The sequence below is a fragment of the Mobula birostris genome, chromosome 4 (assembly GCF_030028105.1).
Source record: "Mobula birostris isolate sMobBir1 chromosome 4, sMobBir1.hap1, whole genome shotgun sequence".
NCBI classification, from domain to species: domain Eukaryota; kingdom Metazoa; phylum Chordata; class Chondrichthyes; order Myliobatiformes; family Myliobatidae; genus Mobula; species Mobula birostris.
The window spans coordinates 71130810-71153500 of NC_092373.1; the positions used below are offsets into that span (position 1 = coordinate 71130810).

Consider the following 22691-nt stretch of genomic DNA (forward strand, 5'->3'; position numbering starts at 1 on the left):
TCTTATGTTTTTATTTTGTTCTTGGATTTGTATTCTTTCCATCTTGTTTAATTACTTCATCCTGCATAACTGCAATTCCATTTGCGAGTTTGCAAATCCATTTATTATTGAGAGATCCTTGTATCAAAATAATGTTAACTATTCAAGGACTTGCTTTATCGTAAACTAAAATGATGTTGACATTGGTCATTTACTTTACTCCACAACATTTGCCAATTCATTTTTCTGGATTTGTTTTCAAGGAATTAAGAATTAAAATCGTTTGAGAAAAAGGACTGAATTCTGCATCAATCATGTCTGTCTTGCCTCATTTCTCTTCTCTGGTCCTTTCTTAAAATAAAGGGTTAAATTTCTTCTAATTTCATATAATTAATCATAACTTTTCCTACAAATGTTATTTATTTCTTCACACGGTTCTGCGATGGTGTTATCTTTTAACTCTGTTTGGACCACTGGTTTTATTGAAACTCACCATGGTGCTGTGATAGTTTTAGTTAAAAATTAATTAAAACTCTTATCCAGCTTCTACACTTTACACTTTCTGTCACGTTTTATAAATAGCCAACAAAATAAAATTTCCTGGAATTATCTGGTTTTAAAATAGATTTCACAGCAAGTTTCTCTCTGGCATAACTGAATTTCAGTAAGAATAATTAAATCTAGATTAAATAAACAACAATAATTGTAAATGAAATTCTCAAAAAAAATTCTATTTACATGGGAAAGAAATCTACCAATCTTAAGTCATTTCACAACACAGAAAATTGGGGAACTCAGCAGATAACAGGCAATATCTGGATGGTAATAGAAAACCTTACCTGGTGTGTCCTCTGAGTGACTCCAGACTTACTGCAACATGAGTAACTCTTGGTGCTTTATGAAATAGGTAAATGTGTCAGTCAGGGGTGTTGTTAAGATAGATAAATACCTCCTATAATTTACTTTGGGTAGATGACCTTTCTCGGAACAGAACACTGCTGCAAAATGACTGAGTTTTGGCAATACCTTCCCTTAAGCCTACTGCGCATTAATAGAAGGCTTTTTATTATCAATCTCTATTTCCAGGACAATTTGACCCATTGTCTCAATGATGTGAAATCTGTACACACCTACTTTGAATTTCCAAATGGTTCAATGGGCAACAGAGTGCACCTTACAAACTACCCAATTCTTTGGGCACCTCCTGGTCCATCTGCAGTTCCCACATCGACTCAGTGATCTTAGGCACTATGGAACTGAAAAGGAAGCAAATCATTCTTAATACCCAAGGGGCTGCCTAAGAAGATAAACAAAATATCAGATTCACTAAATCTGTTTTGGCTCAGTCCATGGTGGTCAGTTTTGATTAACACCAGGTTTCTGTTCTGTGGCATTACTTGCATAACTGTAGCATCTCTTTGATATAGGAAATAATAATGCATGTCACATTTTTAAAAATCATTGAGATGTGGGTACAACTGGCAAGGTCATCTTCTAACCACTCAAGTGGTGGGGATGAGCCATCATGTTGAACTGCTTCAGTGAGGGTCCTCCCACAATTTGTGTAAGTCTAAACAGAATAATCCAGGATGGAAGCAGAACACATTCTCAAGACTATTTGGTGTGCCACTTGGAAGGAACTTGCTGATGCGGTAGTTCCCATGTATCTGATACCTTATCCTTCTGTTAAAGATCAGGATTGAGGAAGTGCTGTTGAAGTAGTCAAGGCAAGAATATCTTGTGCATTTTGTAGATGGTATATGTTGTAACCATAGTATGCCAGGAATGGAGGAAAGTTTTTAGGGTGGTGGATGGAGTTCTAATCAAGTGAGCTGCTTTGTCCTGCATGGTTTTGAGCTTTGTTTGTGTTATTTGACCTGTAATCATCAAGGCCACTGGTATTCACAAAGACAATGGAAGTACTTCGGTGTATCAAGAGGTGAGTTACTTTTTGCAAAATTGTTCAGTCTCTGGCCTGTTTCTGCAGTCATAGTACTTAAGTGACTCAGATTTTTAAATTTCTGACCACTGATGATCTCCAGGGTTTGGATGGTAGATCTTCAACAACACTAATAATAACAATTGAATACAGAATAGATATGGTCAGAGACTCTTTTGTTGGAGATAGTGACTACTTCCATTTTTGTAGTGCAAATCTTACCTGCTGTGTAACAGCCTATGTCTGAATGCTGCCTAGGCATGGAGGTGTGGATTGGTTTACTTGCTGAAAAGTTATCAATAGAAGTGCTTATAGTGAGCAATCTTACTTCTGGCTTTATGATGGAAGGTCATTGATGCAACAGCTGAAAATAGGACACTGTCCGCATGAATTACTATAGTATGTTATTATTGTTCATTCATTGTTGTGGACTTCACAGGCTGATCCAACATTTAATTGTCCATCTGCAATTACACTTGAGAGCGTAATTAGATATCTTGAACTAGGAGCAGCATTTTGAATCCTGGGACTGGGATAACTGACTAATAAACAATCATTTTCTTTTGAACAAGGTATCACACCAAATGAAATGTTATCACTTTTTTGGACATTAACTTCATTTTAGGCTACCTATTTAATTAAATATATATATTTACTGTAAGTCACATTTTCTTTTTATTATGTATTGCATTGTGCTGCTGCCACAAAGTCAAATTTCAGGACATTTGCCAGTGATTCTGATTCTGGCTTCAAAACAGCACATCTAGCAATTGTGAATGAGGAGCTGTCATTCTCAGCTCACCTCTGAACAATAGTTCAGTTATATTTAGGACAAAGCAGTAAAAACATCAGGAGCTGAGTAGCCCTTACATAATTCAAACTAAGCATTACAATTGGCATTATCAATGACACCTTGCATTACTTTGTTAAAGATGTATAGATTTAGTGAGGGTAATACACCAGCTTGAATTTGTCCTTTCATTTAGTGGACCAAACATACCTGAGCATTTTTCTACATTGTTGTTTTCTGGAACTTAGTTAGTGATGCAGTTATATTTGGAATGCACATCATTGTTACTACTGCTGAGATGTTATCTTGTCCCTTAGCCTTTTGTGATATTTTGTGCTGTCAGATGCAGTGAATCAAATTGGCTGAAACTGGCTTCCGTGATGGCAAAGATCTTGGGTAGGAGCTGAGATGGATCACCTGCAACTCATTACTGGCTAAAAAGTAATATAAAAGTTTGAACATTGTCTTGCCATTATTGAGAAGGGGGATTTTCTTGGAGCTACCTTATCCTGTTAGCTGTTTAATTATCTGGACCACTTGTCACAACTAGATGGAGTAGGAGTGCAGAGTTTTAAATATGTTGATGGATGATCATTAACTGTAAGTTACTGTATCTGATTTTTCTTATATAGTTCAGTAGGTTTGAATTGTAGGTTGGTGTCCAATCTATGGTATATTAACTTTTCTAGCCATGGTTAGAAAAGTTTTGATGACTTTTATCTGCATTACCAGCTTGGGGAGATGAGGCTGAGCACAGGGCTACGGTAGGAAACTTTGTCACATGGTGTGAGCAGAATTATCTGCAGCTTAATGTGAAAAAGACTAAGGAGCTGGTGGTAGACCTGAGGAGAGCTAAGGTAACGGTGACCCCTGTTTCCATCCAGGGGGTCAGTGTAGACTGAAATCCTGTTGAATCAATGTGATTAAATATTTCAAAGAGGTAACAAAATCTATTGATGAGGACAGTGCTGTTGATGCAATCTATATGGGGTTCAATAAGGCCTTTGACAAAGTTCCAGGTGGACAACTGGTCCAAAAATAATTAGAGCCTATGAGAACCCAGAGCAAGTTAGCAAATTAGTTCAAAACTGGTTCATGCTAGAAAGCAAAGAATAATGTTGGAGCTTGTTCTGGGATTGAAAACTTGTAACCAGAGTTGTATAACAGATCAGTGCTGGGACCTTTCCTGTTTGCTATATATATTAGTAATTTGGATATGAATGTAGAAGATACGATTAGTAAGTTTGCAGATAAAAGATTAGTAATATTGATTGTGAGGAGCATGGTTACAGGCTTTGGGATGGTGTTGATTAGTTGTTAAAATCTATGGATCTGACGGACAGAATTTAATCCTGCTAAGTGTGAGGGGATGCACTTTAGCAGGCTTGTATTCAATACACAATGAATGGCCGGTCCCTTGGGAGTGTTGAGAAACAATGTAAAGGTTCAAGGATCCATGAATTTGGCTGCACCATGTTCTGGGGCACGGACTGTAAGAGCAGGGAGGTAATGCCTCAACTCTATAAGAGATTGGCTAAACCCCAGCTGGAATACTGTATATGGTTCTGGTCACCACATTTACAGGAAAGATTCACTACGATGTTGTCCGCAGTTATGAGAAGGAGTGGAAGAGGCTGTGAGGATCCTGAGGGAGGAATAAAAACTTGTATGGGCTATGAGGCAGGAGATTGGGGCTGAGAGGAAATGGATCAGCCATGATGAAATGGCCGAATTCTGCTGCTATAAGTTGGGTTGATAGTGGGAAACATGTCTCGGTAGTGGCAGTATTTAACAGTAGAGGGCATAGGTTTGGAGTAGATTTGAGGAAAAACTTTTTCCACTCGGAGGATGACTAATCTGGAATGTTCTACATGAATGGGTGGAATAGGTAGGGACTTTAAAACTAGAAGCCTTCAGACACGGAGATAGTGGATGGGTTTCATATCGTTATTGATGGCCGGAATTGCCGTCACTGTCTGAAGAGCTTGTTTTTCTGTGCTGTATGACTCAATTAATTCTTTATCAGGTACCTTGAGCCTGATGAAGAATTCATTGATAAAGAATTCACGAGGACGGGTGGGCTCGAAGATTTGTCAATTATTCCTGGTCTGTAGCTTTGTCATTTAGCATAAGTGCACGTTGTATTTTCCTTTTTAAAAGCTCTCGCTTGATTGCCTACGAAAATAAATTCAAAGGCCTTCCCTTTCCACACAACAGACGCACACATATCCTGAAACTTCCGGAAACCGAAGGGTCAGATCAGACACAGGAAGCGGGATAGCTGGCGACATTTTTTTTATTTGGTTTTATTTTCAAAGCTGAGTGAGAGAGAGTTGAATATTTACTCGCAAAATGGTGAAGATCTCACTGTCCAGCTCCCTGGGGCAGAAGCCAGAAAAAGCGGAAGGCGAAGCGGATAAAACCGAAATTCTTATCCCTCAAGCTGACGTAAGTCAATTTTAATTTCTGCTCAATTACATGTAAGCAGTATCGATTTCTTAAATTCACATATAATTAACATGCATATTGTTTTGTTAGAGGTTGCTTTAGCTTTGGGAAATTACTACAGTGTATCTTTGACTTAAACTAACATTTTGGGTGCAGTATGTTGAAACCAAGAATGTGCCAGAAATTACATTGGATGTATTGTATCTTAAAAGAACTGTTTATAATTTTTGTGCTCGCTATTTATAATTCATTAACATCTCCTCTCCTGCGAGTGGTTAATAGCGTTGTTTCAAGAACTGTTTTTTTAAAATTGGTTAAATTACCTTGGAAAGGAACGACAACAGTGTTTATAAAATACGGTAGGAGATGCTGAAGACCAAGTTTCAGACAGGAAGCTTTGTTAAAACAGAGGACTGAGAAAGCACGGGGGGGGGGGGGGTTCACAAACGAATGCAAATAGAAAGCAGGGCTTCATAAATAAAATTGTTGTACAAACAGTATATTCATCCCCTGTGCATCTTGCATTTTGTTAAGCTGTAACTACTTAATCATTAATTAAACAGATGAAGTTGACACATTTAACTAGAGTTCATAGTGCTCATAATTTTTCTTTCGTACCATTATTGCAAAACTCCTCGATTGCGTAACACATGTAAAATCCTAGCTGAAAAGCAAAATATTCTCTAGTGATTTAATTTCTCCTATGTATTAATTTACGGCTGATTTCTCTATTAAACAGAATGCACATTGGGGCCTGTGTTTTTATGGTAATTAAAAGAAAGATCTATTGTTGTTTTCAGTAATTGATGTCTATGCACATGTTATGACTTGCTCATTGACTTAAATCTTCACTTCAAATAATTACAAATGTAATGTTTTCCAGTTGGTTTGCCTGAATTTGTATATCATATCTACATTCTGCAATTTTTAGTAATTTATCAGTGAGTTAAAAATATTGAAAGGCGATTGTTTCTGGCATTTAAAACAATCTGCTGCAAGCTTGATCATGGTTCACACCATATTGAAAATGTAACTACTGTTTCAGTTTTGAGGTACCCCTGATTGGGTGTAGCTGAAGTTCACCTGGCTGATTGCTGGAAAGGTGGTAATGTCATATGAGGAGAGATTGGGTTGAATAGGAATATATATCCTGCTTTACAAGAACAAGTGAAAATCTCATTGAAAATGCAGTGTCCTGATAGGGTTTGGGAGACCAGATGCACAGAGGAGTAATTCCCCTTGGTGGAGTATCTGAACCAGGAGTCGCAGTTTCAGGATATGGAGTAGGAGATTTAGGACTGAGATGCATGTTCATGGAGGTGGTGATCCTATAGAAGGATGTGAAGATTGAATCACTGAAGATATTTAAGGAGATAGATTTACAGACAGTTGGAGAGAACAGGAATGGGATGGATGATCAGCCATAATTGTATTGAATGGTAAAGCAAACTCAAAGGCTACTGCTGTTCCTATTAAAAAAATTATACTGATTTTTAGTTAATATAAATCATATGCTGAAATAGTGGATCAGTATTCAGTGATCCATACCATAACAGACAGAATATAGTATTTCATCACATCTCTATGACACAATATTTCATTTGCTGGCCTCACAATTTCTTCTGAAACATCATGCACTGATTTTTTTTCCTTCAAATTTTAATAGATGACCAGAGAACAACAAATGTACTAGGGGAAAAAAACTGACTTAAGATTTTTTCATCTGTAATCATAAACTAAACATTTTTTGTAGTGGTTAGCATAATACTTTCCAGTACCAGTGATGGGAATTCAATTCCACCTGCTACCTGTAAGGAGTTTGTACATTCTCCCCGTGATTCAGTTTCCATCCACATTCCAAAGATGTAGAGGTTAGGGTGAGTAAGTTGTGGGCATACTACATTGGCATCGGAAGCGTGGCAATACTTGCGGGCTGCCCCCAGCACAATCCACAATCCTCGGATTATGTTGGTCATTGATGCAAATGACATTATCTCACTGTATATTTCAATGTATATGTGACAAATAAAGCTGAGCTAAACTATCATTGATCGTGTGAATAGTCACAGGCTTTTTCCCAGGGCTGAAATGGCTAACACAAGAGGGCACAGGTTTAAGGTGCTTAGAAGTAGGTACAAAGGAGATGTCAGGGGTAAAGTATTTTACATAGAGTGGTGAGTGTGTGGAATGGGCTACTGCTGACAATGGTGGAGGCAAATACAACAGGGTCTTTTAGATGACTCTTGGATAAGTATGTGGAGCTTAGAAAAATAGAGGGCTATGGGTAACCCTAGGTAATTTCTGAAGTAAGTACATTTTCAGCACAGCATTGTGGGCCGAAGGGCCTGTATTGTGCTGTAGGTTTTCTTTGTTTCTATGTAATCTAATCTAATTGTATCTTTAAAGAGAATTTTTAAAATTGTATTTTTAACTGTTTTGAAGAAGAACTGGCACAAAAACTTGGGGCTCTGCACTAAGCCCTGTATCTTTGACCTGCCAATATTAGGACAGAACATGTTACTCTCATGGCTAACAGCTTGAAGAGTAGGAATTTGAGGATGATAGAGAAACTTTAAAATATCCAAAAGTGCTTCACGGGGAGACAATGTTTGACAGATAGCTACAAGTGGACAGAGTCGGAGAAGTGCAGAAAAAGGAGGGCTGTTCGATCTAGTGGAAACTATGTAAATATCAGAGGGCAAGATAGTCATTTGAAAACAAGCATAAACATTTTAAACATAAGACATTGTTTAACCATGAGCCACTGTAGGTAAATGTTCATTGGAATAATTAGGAGTAAAGTGTCCTGCTTGCCTTCATACCCACCTAATTTACCTGTATTACAAATGGAAGAAAATCTGCAAATGCTGGAAATCCAAGCAACACACGCATACATTTACCTGCATTTGTACCTTTGATAACTGTGGACTTAAAAATCAAGGTCTCAGTTTTCCTCTACTGTTTCAGTAACTTATCATTTATTGTTTAAGGGTCGGTTTGTCTAGCGTTACCTCCATTTGCCACCTCTTTGACTACTTGACCAGCCATCGACTCATTCCTAATATTTTTGTTTTTTTCCACATATAGGCATCATTTTTCTCATCTGCAAGTATAATAACATCATTCCCATTATATTAATGTCCAGATTACCAAAGTGTACCTTGAAAGTTAAGGGACCGAACATTAAATTTTAAGCCCCACTTCACTCATTAAAATGTTCACAGGTCATCACTATTTGTTTCCAGTCAGTGTGCTAGCCTTGAATTCAAAGTGTTTCTTTTCCTTGGGACTGATGGTTATTGTATTTTTTCTAATCATCTTACTGATCTTTTCTGACTTGCAAATTTTTTAACAAAACTTGCAAAACAGCATGTGCCAATGAAGATCAGCTTCTGCAACTGAGTAAACGATCCCTTGTTTTGAAGCTATGATATCACCTGGCAGACTTTTAGTCATAGTTCTTATCAGAAATACAATCACATTGAAACAGATCAAATCATACTCAGTGCATTGAGGCAAAACAGTGCAAAGCAGTAACAATGCAGAATAAAGTGTAACAGAAACACAAAGTGCAAGTAAACTATAAAGCGCAAAATCATAATGAGGAGAGAAACAGAGAATGACTGGGCCAGGTAGGCTCTTTGATTATACTGGCTGCATTATTGAGGCGACAAGAAGGATACACAAGGTCTGTGTAGGAGACCACGTAATTCATGGCAAGTTATGTGCTGGTGACAATTCTCCGAAACTTCTGCCACCTCCTACTGGATCCCACCACTAAACACATCTTTCCCTCCTCACCACTTTCTGCTTCCTGCAGGGATCGCTCCCTATACGAATCCCTTGTCCATTCGTTCCTCCCCACTGATCTCCCTCCCGGCACTTATCCTTGCAAGCAGAACAAGTGCTACACCTGCCCTACACCTTCTCCCTCACTACCGTTCAGGTCCTAAACAGGCCTTCCGGGTGAGGGGACACTTCACCCATGAGTCTCTTGGGGTGGAGAGGCCGGTAGTGCTGAGGAAGCAGAGAGTCTGCAGAGAGACTTGGATAGATTGGAAGAATGGGCAAAGAAGTGGCAAATGAAATACAATGTTGGAAAGTGTATGGTTATGCACTTTGGCAGAAGAAATAAACGGGCAGACTATTATTTAAATGGGGAGAGAATTCAAAGTTCTGAGATGCAACGGGACTTGGGAGTCCTCGTACGGGATACCCTTAAGGTTAACCTCCAGGTTGAGTCGGTAGTGAAGAAGGCGAATGCAATGTTGGCATTCATTTCTAGAGGAATAGAGTATAGGAGCAGGGATGTGATGTTGAGGCTCTATAAGGCGCTGGTGAGACCTCACTTGGAGTACTGTGGGCAGTTTTAGTCTCCTTATTTAAGAAAGGACGTGCTGATGTTGGAGAGGGTACAGAGAAGATTCACTAGAATGATTCCGGGAATGAGAGGGTTAACATATGAGGAATGTTTGTCTGCTGTTGGACTGTATTCCTTGGAGTTTAGAGGAGTGAGGGGAGACCTCATAGAAACATTTTGAATGTTGAAAGGCGTGGACAGAGTGGATGTGGCAAAGCTGTTTCCCATGATGGGGGAGTCTAGTACGAGAAGGCATGACTTAAGGATTGAAGGGCGCCCATTCAGAACAGAAATGCAAAGAAATTTTTTTAGCCAGAGAGTGGTGAACCTATGGAATTTGTTGCCACGAGCGGCAGTGGAGGCCAAGTCATTGGGTGTATTTAAGGCAGAGATTGATAGGTATCTGAGTAGCCAGGGCATCAAAGGTTATGGTGAGAAGGCGGGGGGAGTGGGACTAAATGGGAGAATGGATCAGCTCATGATAAAATGGCGGAGCAGACTCGATGGGCTGAATGGCCGACTTCAGCTCCTTTGTCTTATGGTCTTATGTACTGTGTTTGGTGCAACTGGTGTGGCCTCTTGTATATCGGTGAGATCCGATGTAGATTGGGAGACCGCTTCGCCGAGCATCTATGCTCCATCCACCAGAACAAGCAAGATCTCCCAATGGCCACCCATTTTAATTCAACTTCCCATTCTCATTCTGGTATGTCCATCCACAGCCTCCTCCACTGTCAGGATAAGGCCACACTTAGCTTGGAGGAACAACGCCTTATATTCGGTTTGGGTAGCCTCCAACCTGATGGTATGAGCATCAATTTCTCAAATTTCCAGTAATGCCTCCCCCTCCCCCCACTGCTCCCCTTCACCATTTCCCATCCTCTTTTCCCCCTCTCATGTTATCTCCTTGCCTGCCTATCGCCTCCCTCTGGTGCTGCTCCCCCCACCCCCTTTTTCCTTTCTTCCATGGCCTTCTGTCTCTTTCACCAATCAATTTCCTAGCTCTTTACTTCATCCCTCTCCCTCTAAGTTTCACCTAACGCCTGGTGTTTCTCTCTCTCATCCCCCCACCTTTCAAATTTACTCAGCTTCTTTTTCTCCAGTCCTGCCAAAGGGTTTTGGTCCAAAACGCTGACTGTGCTTTTCTCCATAGATGCTGCCTGGCCTGTTGAGCACTTCCAGCATTTTGTGTGTGTTGCTCTGTGTAGGAGAGGCTGGTTTTTGTGTTGTGCTGAGTTGTGTCCACAGCTTTCTGTACTTCCTTGTGGTCACATGCTGAACAGTTGCCATGCCATGCAATTATGCATCTAGATAGGGTGCTTTATATCAGTGGTCCCCAACCTCTGGGCCACGGACCGATATCGGGCTGTGAAGCATGCAAGGGTGCAGCGGTAGCCGGTACGTACCCAACACATCTTTAAGAAAAAAGCCAAAATAAACAAGCTAATTAATTAGGTGCCGACCGGCATATAAATGTAGGGCCAGATCAGAGGTGACACAATTAATTAAGCATTATCACTTATTTTTGTTCATTTCCTATTAAAGATTGTCCAGAACGAGGGGTCACAGTTTGAGGATAGAGGGGAAGCCTTTTAGGACCGAGATTAGGAAAAACTTCTTCACACAGAGAGTGGTGAATCTGTGGAATTCTCTGCCACAGGAAACAGTTGAGGCCAGTTCATTGGCTATATTTAAGAGGGAGTTAGATATGGCCCTTGTGGCTACGGGGGTCAGGGGGTATGGAGGGAAGGCTGGGGCGGGGTTCTGAGTTGGATGATCAGCCATGATCATAATAAATGGCGGTGCAGGCTCAAAGGGCCGAATGGCCTACCCCTGCACCTATTTTCTATGTTTCTATGTTTCTATGTTAGCTCTCAACTTGGAGTAGTTGTATCCTACAGTGTCTGCCAGTGGAGCTTCCATGAGCTATAGACCTTGGTTTAATCCAGTCATCATGAGCTATTCTGATAATGATGTGGACATTTTAGTAAAGGCTGTTTCTACTTGATCTGTCAAAGCTGAATGTGATCAAAAGTGTGCATTACAAATTACTTTTTGGAATATCTATTTGCATTATATGATGTACAGACTAAGCAATTTCCTCAAGTGCGCTTTTTAATGTGCATTAACTTATATTCAGATGGATTAAGATGTTCCCGTATATACCCTCAGTAGTGACTTTTCTCGGTACACGTGTACACCTGCTCATTAATGTACTGTAAATATATAATCCATATATAATATATAATGCGGCAGCAACTCAATGCATAAAACCATGCAGACATGGTCAAGAGTTTCAGTTGTTGCTCAGACCATACATAAGAATGGGGAAGGAATGTGACCGTGGAATGACTGTGGTGCCAGATGGGGAGGTTTCAGTATTTCAGAAACTGCTGATTCCTGCGAATTTCATGCATAACAGTTTCTAAGAGTTTACAGAGAATAGTGTGTAAAACAAAAAACATAAATGAGCAGCAGTTATGTGGATGAAAATGCCTTGCTAATGAGGGAGGTCAGAGGTGAATGACCAGACTGGTTCAAGCTGACGAGATGGTGACAGTAACTCAAATAGCCACGTGTTACAACACTGGTGTGCAGAAGAACTTCTCCGAACACACAACACATCAAACCTTGAAATGAATGTACAGCAGAAGATTATGAACAGACTTAGTGGCACTTTTTTTAGACACAGGAATTACCTAATAAAGTGGCCACTGAGTCTATAGCATCATTTATGTTGTAAAATGTTCCAAGATACTCCAACATTGTCAGACAAAATTTTGCACCTAGCTGCATAAGGAGATATTAAGACAGACAAAGTGCGCCACGGTAGCGTAGTGGTTAGTGTGACACTATTTCAGCTTGGGGCGTCAGAGTCCGGAGTTTAATTCCAGCGTTACCTTTAAAAAGTGTGTATGTCTTCCCCTTGGAATGTGTGGGTTTTCTCCTGGTCCTCCGGTTCCTTCTCACAGTTCATAGACATAGGTTAATTGGTTATTAGGCTAAGGGGCTGCTGGATGGTGCGGCTCGAAGGGCCGGAGGGCCTGTTCCGTGCTGTGTCTCTAAATAAAATAAAAATAATAATCTAGTTCATTGAAATGCCATGAAAGAGTAGTCAGAGTGTGAGGGGAGGATTGTCAGAGTTTGGTGCAGAAAGTTGATACCTAAATCATTTCTTCAGGGCTAATCCAGGAGTTGGTGTAGTCGACCTTTTCTGAGCTGATGTTCAATGGGAATGTCTCCGCTCCTGTATGAGCATTTTGGTATTTGACGAGCAGCCAGGATTCTAGGCCATTGATCCAGTTCACATCCCACCAACCCAATGTGGAGCTTAAGTTCAGGTAGCTAAATAAGTCTGAAGTTAATCGTAGCTATGAAGCTATGTCTTGAAACTCTATCCTGGCATTCTGTGGTCTAGTAATTCCTGTGGGTTTGAGATGTTTTGTACCTGTAGTACAGATGTATACTAGAAACATAGAAAATAGATGCAGGAGTAGGCCATTCAGCCCTTCGAGCCTGCACCGCCATTTATTATGATCATGGCTGATCATCCAACTCAGAACCCTGCACCAGCCTTCCCTCCATACCCCCTGATCCCCATAGCCACAAGGGCCATATCTAACTCCCTCTTAAATATAGCCAATGAACTGGCCTCAACTGTTTCCTGTGGCAGAGAATTCCACAGATTCACCACTCTCTGTATGAAGAAGCTTTTCCTAATCTCGGTCCTAAAAGGCTTCCCCCTTATCCTCAAACTGTGACCCCTCGTTCTGGACTTCCCCAACATCGGGAACAATCTTCCTGCATCTAGCCTGTCCACTCCCTTTAGAATTTTATACGTTTCAATCAGATCCCCCCTCAATCTTCTAAATTCCAACGAGTACAAGCCTAGTTCATACAGTCTTTCTTCATATGAAAGTCCTGCCATCCCAGGAATCAATCTGGTGAACCTTCTTTGTACTCCCTCAATGGCAAGGATGTCTTTTCTCAGATTAGGGGACCAAAACTGCACACAATACTCCAGGTGCGGTCTCACCAAGGCCTTGTACAACTGCAGTAGTACCTCCCTGCTCCTGTACTCGAATCCTCTCGCTATAAATGCCAGCATACCATTCGCCTTTTTCACCGCCTGCTGTACCTGCATGCCCACTTTCAATGACTGGTGTGTAATGACACTCAGGTCTCGTTGCACCTCCCCTTTTCCTAATCGGCCACCATTCAGATAATAATCTGTTTTCCTATTTTTGCCACCAAAGTGGAGAACTTCACATTTATCCACATTAAATTGCATCTGCCATGAATTTGCCTACTCACCCAACCTATCCAAGTCACCCTGCATCCTCTTAGCATCCTCCTCACAGCTAACACTGCCGCCCAGCTTCGTGTCATCCGCAAACTTGGAGATGCTGCATTTAATTCCCTCATCCAAGTCATTAATATATATTGTAAAGAACTGGGGTCCCAGCACTGAGCCTTGCGGTACCCCACTAGTCACTGCCTGCCATTCTGAAAAGGTCAGTTTATTCCCACTCTTTGCTTCCTGTCTGCTAACCAATTCTCTATCCACATCAATACCTTACCCCCAATACCGTGTGCTTTAAGTTTGCACACGAATCTCCTGTGTGGGACCTTGTCAAAAGCCTTTTGAAAATCCAAATATACCACATCCACTGGTTCTCCCCTATCCACTCTACTAGTTACATCCTCAAAAAATTCTATGAGACTCGTCAGACATGATTTTCCTTTCACAAATCCATGCTGACTTTGTCCGATGATTTCACCACTTTCCAAATGTGCTGTTATCACATCTTTGATAACTGACTCCAGCAGTTTCCCCACCACTGACGTTAGGCTAACCGGTCTATAATTCCCCGGTTTCTCTCTCCCTCCTTTTTTAAAAAGTGGGGTTACATTAGCCACCCTCCAATCCTCAGGAACTAGTCCAGAATCTAACGAGTTTTGAAAAATTATCACTCATGCATCCACTATTTCTTGGGCTACTTCCTAAAGCACTCTGGAATGCAGACCATCTGGCCCTGGGGATTTATCTGGCTTTAATCCCTTCAATTTACCTAACACCACTTCCCTACTAACATGTATTTCGCTCAGTTCCTCCATCTCACTGGACCCTCTGTCCCCTACTATTTCTGGAAGATTATTTATGTCCTCCTTAGTGAAGACAGAACCAAAGTAATTATTCAATTGGTCTGCCATGTCCTTGCTCCCCATAATCAATTCACCTGTTTCTGTCTGTAGGGGACCTACATTTGTCTTTACCAGTCTTTTCCTTTTTACATATCTATTATAAAAGCTTTTACAGTCAGTTTTTATGTTCCCTGCCAGTTTTCTCTCATAATCTTTTTTCCTCTTCCTAATTAAGCCCTTTGTCCTCCTCTGCTGAACTCTGAATTAACTAATTAACTAATTCCAGCTAAAATTAACTAGATCTAAAGCTGAGGTTCTACTAACTGGTGGTTAATTAACCTTCCTGTACAATTTTTGCAGTCTCAACTGACAATATTTCTCACTCAGATACTTGGGTTACAGACAGTACTTGCCACCCTCGTGTGATGACTATATTTCAAAAGAGCAGTTTTGCTGCTTAGAGAAGGATGATCAGGGCAATTTTCATGATCTGGATTTTCAGTGGTGCAGCAATTTTTGAGAATTGCAGTTGAGGGAGTTTCAACCTGTACTGGATTATGTCAAAACCCATATGCTTCATTAATATTCAGGAAGGAATTTAGTCCATCCTTGTCTCATCTGTACTAAATGTTGACTCTAGACTCACCAATGTGGGTGAGTGTGAAACGCCTCTTCACTTTGGGGCATTAGATAATTGGTGTCAATGTCGCCAGGAATAAATACAAGAACTAACTCTTGCACAAAAGAGATCAAACTGTGAATAACACAGGATTTGGGACCATTGTATCCATCTAGATGACTCCATTAGTGTTGATACTTGTGGAGAAGAAACAAATTTAATTTCAAATGGAAGTTTCTCAGTCCAAATGAGAGAGGTGGTGGTTAAGCTCTACCATGTGACACACAAAAACATTACACCACATCAAGGGTTAATTTGCAAATACCTTGACTCCACCCTATTCACATTTACACTATACTTTGGGTGGTTTATAACACATCTAATCTTGAATTTATCAACTATAGATAGAGGTTTTGTTTTCCTGAGTTGAGCAAGTGAGAAACTGACACGTAACCATTTAACAATTTTCAAAAATGTTGGTTATGTTAAGGTGGCATTCGGAAGGTCATCAGCTTGAATGAAATCGGTGAATGGAAAACAGCTCCGTTTCTTTCCCAGCATGTGATACCTGACCTGTTGACTTTTTCCAGCATTTTCAGGTTTTATTTTCGGATTTGCAGCATCTGCAGCTTTTTCATTATCATCATTATGTGCTGCGTCTTATGATGCGAGTGATCATGGTCTTTGACCTTGATTGTTCTTGGCAAATTTTTCTGCAGAAATAGTTTGCCATTGCCTTTGTCTGGGCAGTGTCTGTACAAGATGGGTGACCCCAGCCATTATCAGTACTCTTCAGAGATGCCTGGCATCAGTTGTCGTCTAACCAAGTCTGGTGATGTGTACCAGCTGTTCATATGACCATCCACCACCTGCTCCCATGGCTTAACGTGACCCTGATAAGGGGCTAAGCTTGTGCTACACCTTGCCCAAGGGTGACCTGCAGGCTAGCAGAGGGAAGGGGCACCTTACACTTTTTTTAGAATGTAATTATAATATTTATTTTATTGTGTTCCTAATGTGTTGCCTGGACAGATGAAAGATACTATAGTTCAGTATGATATGGAACTTGAAGACTGAGGCTGTGGCATAAACAAATTTAGTTATAAATTTCATTCTTACAGCTATTACTTTGCTACAAGTATTGCAGCATAATGATAATTTAATAGAACATGGAACAAGACCTTCGGCCAACTATGTTTGCCCCAACCATAATCCCAATCTAATTAATTCCAACATGGTCTTTGTCCCTCTATTCCCCACCTGTTCACTTATTTGTCTAAATGTCTTTTAAATATCACTACTGCTTCCAGGCCCTTAGCACACTCTGTAATTTTTCAAAAAAGTACTTGCCTTAGAATCTCTCATCTCATGTCAAACTTATGGCTTTGAGTATTTAATATATCTCCTCTGGGAAGAATGTTCTACTTACCCTCTCTATACCTTTCATGATTTTATATACTTCTGTCGGATCACCCCACAGCCTCTGGCACTCTAGAGAAAACAATCCAAGTTTGTCCCTTTATACTTGATAGACTCCAATCCAGACAATGTTTTTCTCTAACAACACATATAAAAATTGCTGGTGAACACAGCAGGCCAGGCAGCATCTATAGGATCTTTTTATGTGTGTTGCTTGAAATTCCAGCATCTGCAGATTTCCTCGTGTTAATGTTTTTCTCTAGTTCTGATGAAGGGTCTCCACAAAAAACGGCGACTATACTCCTTTCCATAGATACTGGCAGGCCTGCTGAGTTCCTCCAGCATTTTGTGTGTGTTCCCTGGATTTCCAGCATCTGCAGATTTTCTCTTATTCTGTGAATGTTCAGGTGAACTTATTTTGCACCACTTCAAATTCTCCAAGTTCTTCTTGTAGTGTTGCAACTACGCCTAGATCTCCAAATGTGACTTATCTAAAGCTCTTTTACAGCTGCAACAGAGCTTCACAGCTGTTTTATTCACTGCCTAGAGCAATGATTGTAAGCATGCCATACGCCTTCTTTACCACCCTACCTACTTATGCTGCAACTTTCCAGGTGCTATGGACATGCATATCAAGTTTCCTCTGTATATCAGTACTTCTGAGGGTCCTGCCTTGTACTGTATGTTTTCTTATTGTTTTTGACCTCTCAAGATAAAGTACTTACACTTGTCTGGATTAAACTCCATCTGCCATTTTTCTGCCCAAACATCCAACTGATCAATATCTTGCTGTATCCTATGACCATCTAACTCACTGTTACTGATCCACCAATTTTCATATCATATATAATCAGACTATCTATATTTTCATCCAGTTTTGTATTTGCGCTACAAACAGCTGTCCCAGCACCGAACCTTGCAGAACACCAGTTTCTGTTCTGCATTCTCTGTGTCCACAGATTCTGATCTAGGATGAAGTTAATACTTTTTTTTTGAACAAAGGTAGAAACATTAACAAACCTTGGTCTTCCTTCCAATGTTAAATAAATGCTAGGGTCGCAATATACCAGATATATTTGGAAGTAAAGTATACAGAAATTGCAGGAGATACACAATAGGTTAGTGAGTATCTTCTCTGACATGTAGATGAGGAGTACTGTTACAGGTTATTAATTTGATCTTGAATGTTTTATGGTTATGCTAAGTAGCTCTTGGCTGCTTGGAATAGCAGGTAAAAGGATAATATGGTAACAATTCATAAACATGAGAAAATCTGCAGATGCTGGAAATCCATAGCAACACACACAAAACGTTGGAGGAACTCAGTAGGTCAGTTAGCATCCATGGAAACAAATAAACAGTCGATATTTTAGGGTCTTCTTCAGAGAAGGGGGAAGATGGCAGAATAAAAAGGTGGGGGCAGGGGGAGGAGGTTAGCTGGAAGGTGATAGGTGAAGCCAGGTGGGTGGGAAGGTCAAAGGCTGGAGAAGAAGGAATCTGAGAGGAGAGCGGACCAAGGGGAAGTGATAGGCAGGTGAGAAGAGGGGCAGGTGAGAAGAGGTAGGTCAAAGTGGGGAAGTAGAATATGTTTATTGGAAGGAGAAATCAATATTCATGCCATCAGATTAAAGGCATCTGTTAGTCTTGCGAGACCATGGATCTGCGCCTGGAAAGTCTTCAGTCTCCAGTCTCCAGGGCGTAGACCTAGGCAAGGTTGTATGGAAGACCAGCAGTTGCCCATGCTGCAAGTCTCCCCTCTCCACGACTCCAATGTTGTCCAAGGGAAGGGCATTAGGATCCACACAGCTTGGCATCAGTGTCGTCGCAGAGCAATGTGTGATTAAGTGCCTTGCTCAAGGACACAACACGTTCCCTCGGCTGGGGCTCAAACTCACGACCTTCAGGTGGCTAGTCCAATGCCTTAACCACTTGGCCACGTGCCCACACCATCAGATTAATAGTTGATTTATTGTACATCAGTTCTAAAATTCAGCACTATTGACCTGTGGAACTCAATTTTGGATGTGTAATGCAACACCGGCACTGTTACATTGCCCGTTTAGCACAAATGACAGATTAGACTTCTATCTCTTTGCCTAGCAATATGTCCATATGAGGCTATCAAGATTCATATCCTTAAGCAAGTGCATTGCTATGGATCTGAATTAGATGATTGTGTCTTTCATGTGTGCCCCGTCATGCAGTTCTGCAATTTGTGCTTGGAAGACAGACTGAGAAGGCACTTAGGAAACACGAGTTGAATTATTAAACTGGTTACTTTTACAGCACATAAACACAATGATACTCAGTAATGCTTAGAATCACAGTTGAATCACAATTTGTCCTCGGGTACAAAATAATGAATAGACTTTGATTCCTCATAACAATGGGGTCATATTGCTTGACTTCAGTAAATTAGCTTCCAATTACTATCTTGTATTCTAATCTAATGAATCTGTAAATGGAGGTTAATACAGATTTCTGATTAGGTTAGTGACTAAATCTCTTCATTGCCGTTTGAAAGAGAATTACAGATTCATTACAATACCAGTCCATAGTAAGGGCAATTGTATTAGTCCCGTTCCATTGTTCCATTGTTCCATTTTCATATCCCTTCATTATATTTTCTCTCAAGTACTTAACTCTATTCATGAATTAAATGTAATCTTTGCAGTAAATAAAAAATTACAAAAAGTTGAGGTAAAATTAATGTGTTTGTAGGATTGTACAATACATCGTAGGTTTTGAAAGAGCTGCCTATGACGACTGTGGATGCATTGATTGTCATCTTCCAAAATTCTGAAATGGATAGGTAGGTCACCAGTGCAAGTTGATAGTTTGAGGAAGTAGCTCAAGGTAGCAAGAAACTACATGTCAGTGTGACACCAATGGTAGAGAAAATGCTGAAATGTATTAAGAAAGTGGTATGCTGTTGTTGACATGAACTAGTTAGGCTAAAGGGCCAGTTTAAGTGCTATATGACTATGTACTACACTGCACTTCAACAATAGTAACATGATGAGGCAAAGTCAATGTGGATTTGTGAAAGGGAAATCATCTTTCAACATATCTGTTTGTGACTTTTATTAGGTTGTAATCATACAAAAAAAGTCAGTGAAAATAGATAAGGATGATAATTTGATGCAATGAATTTGGACCATAAGAAAGCTATCATTAAAAAAACAGGCACATTGGTGCGGGTCACATACTGGCGTGGATGGAGGATTGATAAACAAACAGGAGTAGAGTGTTGGTGGAAGAGGATGGTTTTGGTTTGGAAGTCCATGACTAGTGGGTGCTGTAGAGATTGCTGCAGGGGCCCAGCTGTTCGCGATTTGTAGTGATGGCTTGAATGAAGGGATCAAGTGCAAAATACCCAAATGTGTCTATGTTACAAAGCAACGTGGTGGTGCAGGCTGTGAACAGGATGTAGATAGGCTCCAAAAGGATATTACTAGGCCAAGTGAATGGGCAGGGCCACAATGAATGGAATTTACTGTAGAAAAGATTTCAGGTCTTCCCAGGTCAGTACCAGAACAGAGGGAAAATATTTTGATGGTGATCTTTGCGTCTCACAGGTCACAGGAGTAATACCAGAAGACTGGAGTGTTACTCCTTTGTTCAAGAGAAGTCACAGGGATAATCTCAGAGATTATAGACCCGTGAGTTTTACTTCGGTGGTGGGCAAACAATTCTGAGAGATGGGATTTGTGAGTATTTGGAGAAGCACTAAATGCCTAGGAATAGGAAGCATTGCTTTGAGAGGGGCATGAGCCTGACTGAACAAATTGTTGAAGCTAGAATAGTGGATGTGGTGTATATAGATTTTAGTGAGATGTTAAATTACAAATATCAAACAGGTAATATCAACTGATTTAAACCATATTGTTCTTCTACATTTTTTTATGAGTTCCCCAGTGAAATCTGGTGCAAAGGTTCTCTCATATGCGAATATCTCTTTTTTGTACCATCTTGCGATGACGGTAATTTAAAGTGCGGTTATCCACTCTATATGGTACTTCACAGGCTCAGTCAAGAATATGGAAAAAATGATCTAGGTTATTTTTTGGTGGGACAGTAATTTGTAAACGTCCTGACCACATCACTGATGAAGTGCAGCTATCTATTGTGGCTTTACTGACCCTGCAGACGATCTGAAACCACAGCTTAGCAGGCAATTGCAATTAGGCTGTTCACTTTCTGTTATCAGAACATGTTTTTGAGATGCAGGAGGTTTTCTCCAAGTGCTCTGGATACCTTCCACATCCCAGAAATATTTGCATTCCTAGGTCAATTGGCCACTGTCTATGGCAGCTGGCTAATGGCATTTCTGTTACAAGCACCTCTGGATCTCAGCAGTTAATAGCCTTGCAACATTTAAATAACATTCTCCTTTTCCATTCATTAGTGGAGATTAAATCATTGCTGCAGCTGTGTGCACCTTTTAAAAGTACTAGAATCAGTATCTTAAATAAATCACAGTCACTGAAGCTGCACTGTTCTTGCCTAGGATCTGTTATGGATTTCTAATGGTTTGTATTTGTACCAGTCATCTTCACATTGATGTGTTTGTTGTCAGAAATGGCAGCTGTGAATCTGCGCTTTTTGAACATACAAGATGTTGTTTATATTGTATTATCCAACTGATGACTAATTGGAGCTAGTTAAGTGAAGGCAGCAGGCCTATTGTGGAGCTGAAACTAGCTGTGAATAGTAGTAGAGCAACTGGTAGTTCCGTTGTACTCCGTGTATGCGTCATTCATTCCTTACATGCAAATAAAAAGGCCAAATACTAAGAGGGTTGTGGACTTGGTCTAGGCTGCAGTATCTGAAAGTACAACTATTTCAAGTTCAAAGTAAATTTTATTATCAAAGTTCAGTACATGTATGTTACCATATACAACCTTAACAATACACAAAATGCTGGAGCAACTCAGCAGGTCAGGCAGCATGTATGGAAAAGAGTATAGTCAATATTTTGGGCCAAGACCCTTCATCAGGACTGGAAGAAAAAAAAAGATGAGAAGTCAGAGCAAGAAGGTAGGGGGAGGAAGAAGTAGAAAGTGGTAGGTGATAGGTGAAACTAAGAGAGGAGGGAGGGGTGAAGAAAAGAGTAAGGAAGTTGATTGGTAAAAGAGATAAAGGGCTGGAGAAAGGGGAGTCTGATAGGAGAGGGTAGAAGACCATGGAAGAAAGGGAAGGGGGAAGAGCACAGAGGGAGGTGATGGGCAGGTAAGACGATAAGGTGGGTGAAGGAAATGGTGTGCGGAGCGGTGCAATTACTGGAATTTTGATAAATCAATGTTCATGGCATCAGGTTGGAGGCTACCCAGATGGAATATAAAGTGTTGTGTCTCCAACCTGAGTGCGGTCTCATCATGGCTGTGTGTGTTTGTGTGTGTGTGTAATATATATGCACGCGTATACACACACGTGTTTATCCGCCATTCTGGTGTTGTTGCGCTGAGTGGATGCATTCAATGTCTCCCACCCCACCCCAGTGTATTCTTATAATGGGTTGGCTTTATGGTGCTTCCCCGCCATACACCATTTTCCATTTCTTTAGTAATTGGGGTTTGTAAATGTGTATATATTGTTTGTATGTTGTATTTAAGGTAGATACTTCTGTTTATTTAGTAATATGATTGTAACAACATTGTTGGATGCATCATATTCCGATTCATGTGTAGTCTTAAGTTAACTTTGTGGGTAATCGGAGCTGGTATGTGTGTAATAAACACTCAGTAGAAGAAGAAGAGAGAGATCAGGCTGCCAGGATTTCACTCTGTACAAAAGTAGTATGGAGCAATTGTTGTGTTTTCTGGAAGATATAGTTTTGTAAATATTGGCAGTTTTCTTTTTGCTATTTTCACTAATTTTTGACGCACTTATCAACACTCTTACATTGTAGTGCGAAGCAACTTCAGCCTTTGCTTTTCTTCAGTCATAACCCTCGTATCTAACGTGGTTGTAAATAGCCTCTGGTGTATTG

The 22691-nt window shown here is 40.3% G+C and overlaps 1 protein-coding gene across 2 annotated transcripts in view; it reads left to right on the forward strand.

The window, feature by feature from the left end:
- Positions 1-4615: 4615 nt before the first annotated feature.
- LOC140196391 (integral membrane protein 2C-like) overlaps positions 4616-22691 on the forward strand; it is a 59252-nt gene continuing 41176 nt past the window's right edge. For both annotated transcript variants that reach the window (XR_011885694.1, XM_072255515.1), the window contains exon 1: positions 4616-5156. Coding sequence is in view for 1 of the 2 variants with exons in the window: in XM_072255515.1 (XP_072111616.1) it covers positions 5061-5156 (96 nt within the window). In the remaining variant the exon portion in view is untranslated. The remainder of the gene's footprint in view (positions 5157-22691) is intronic.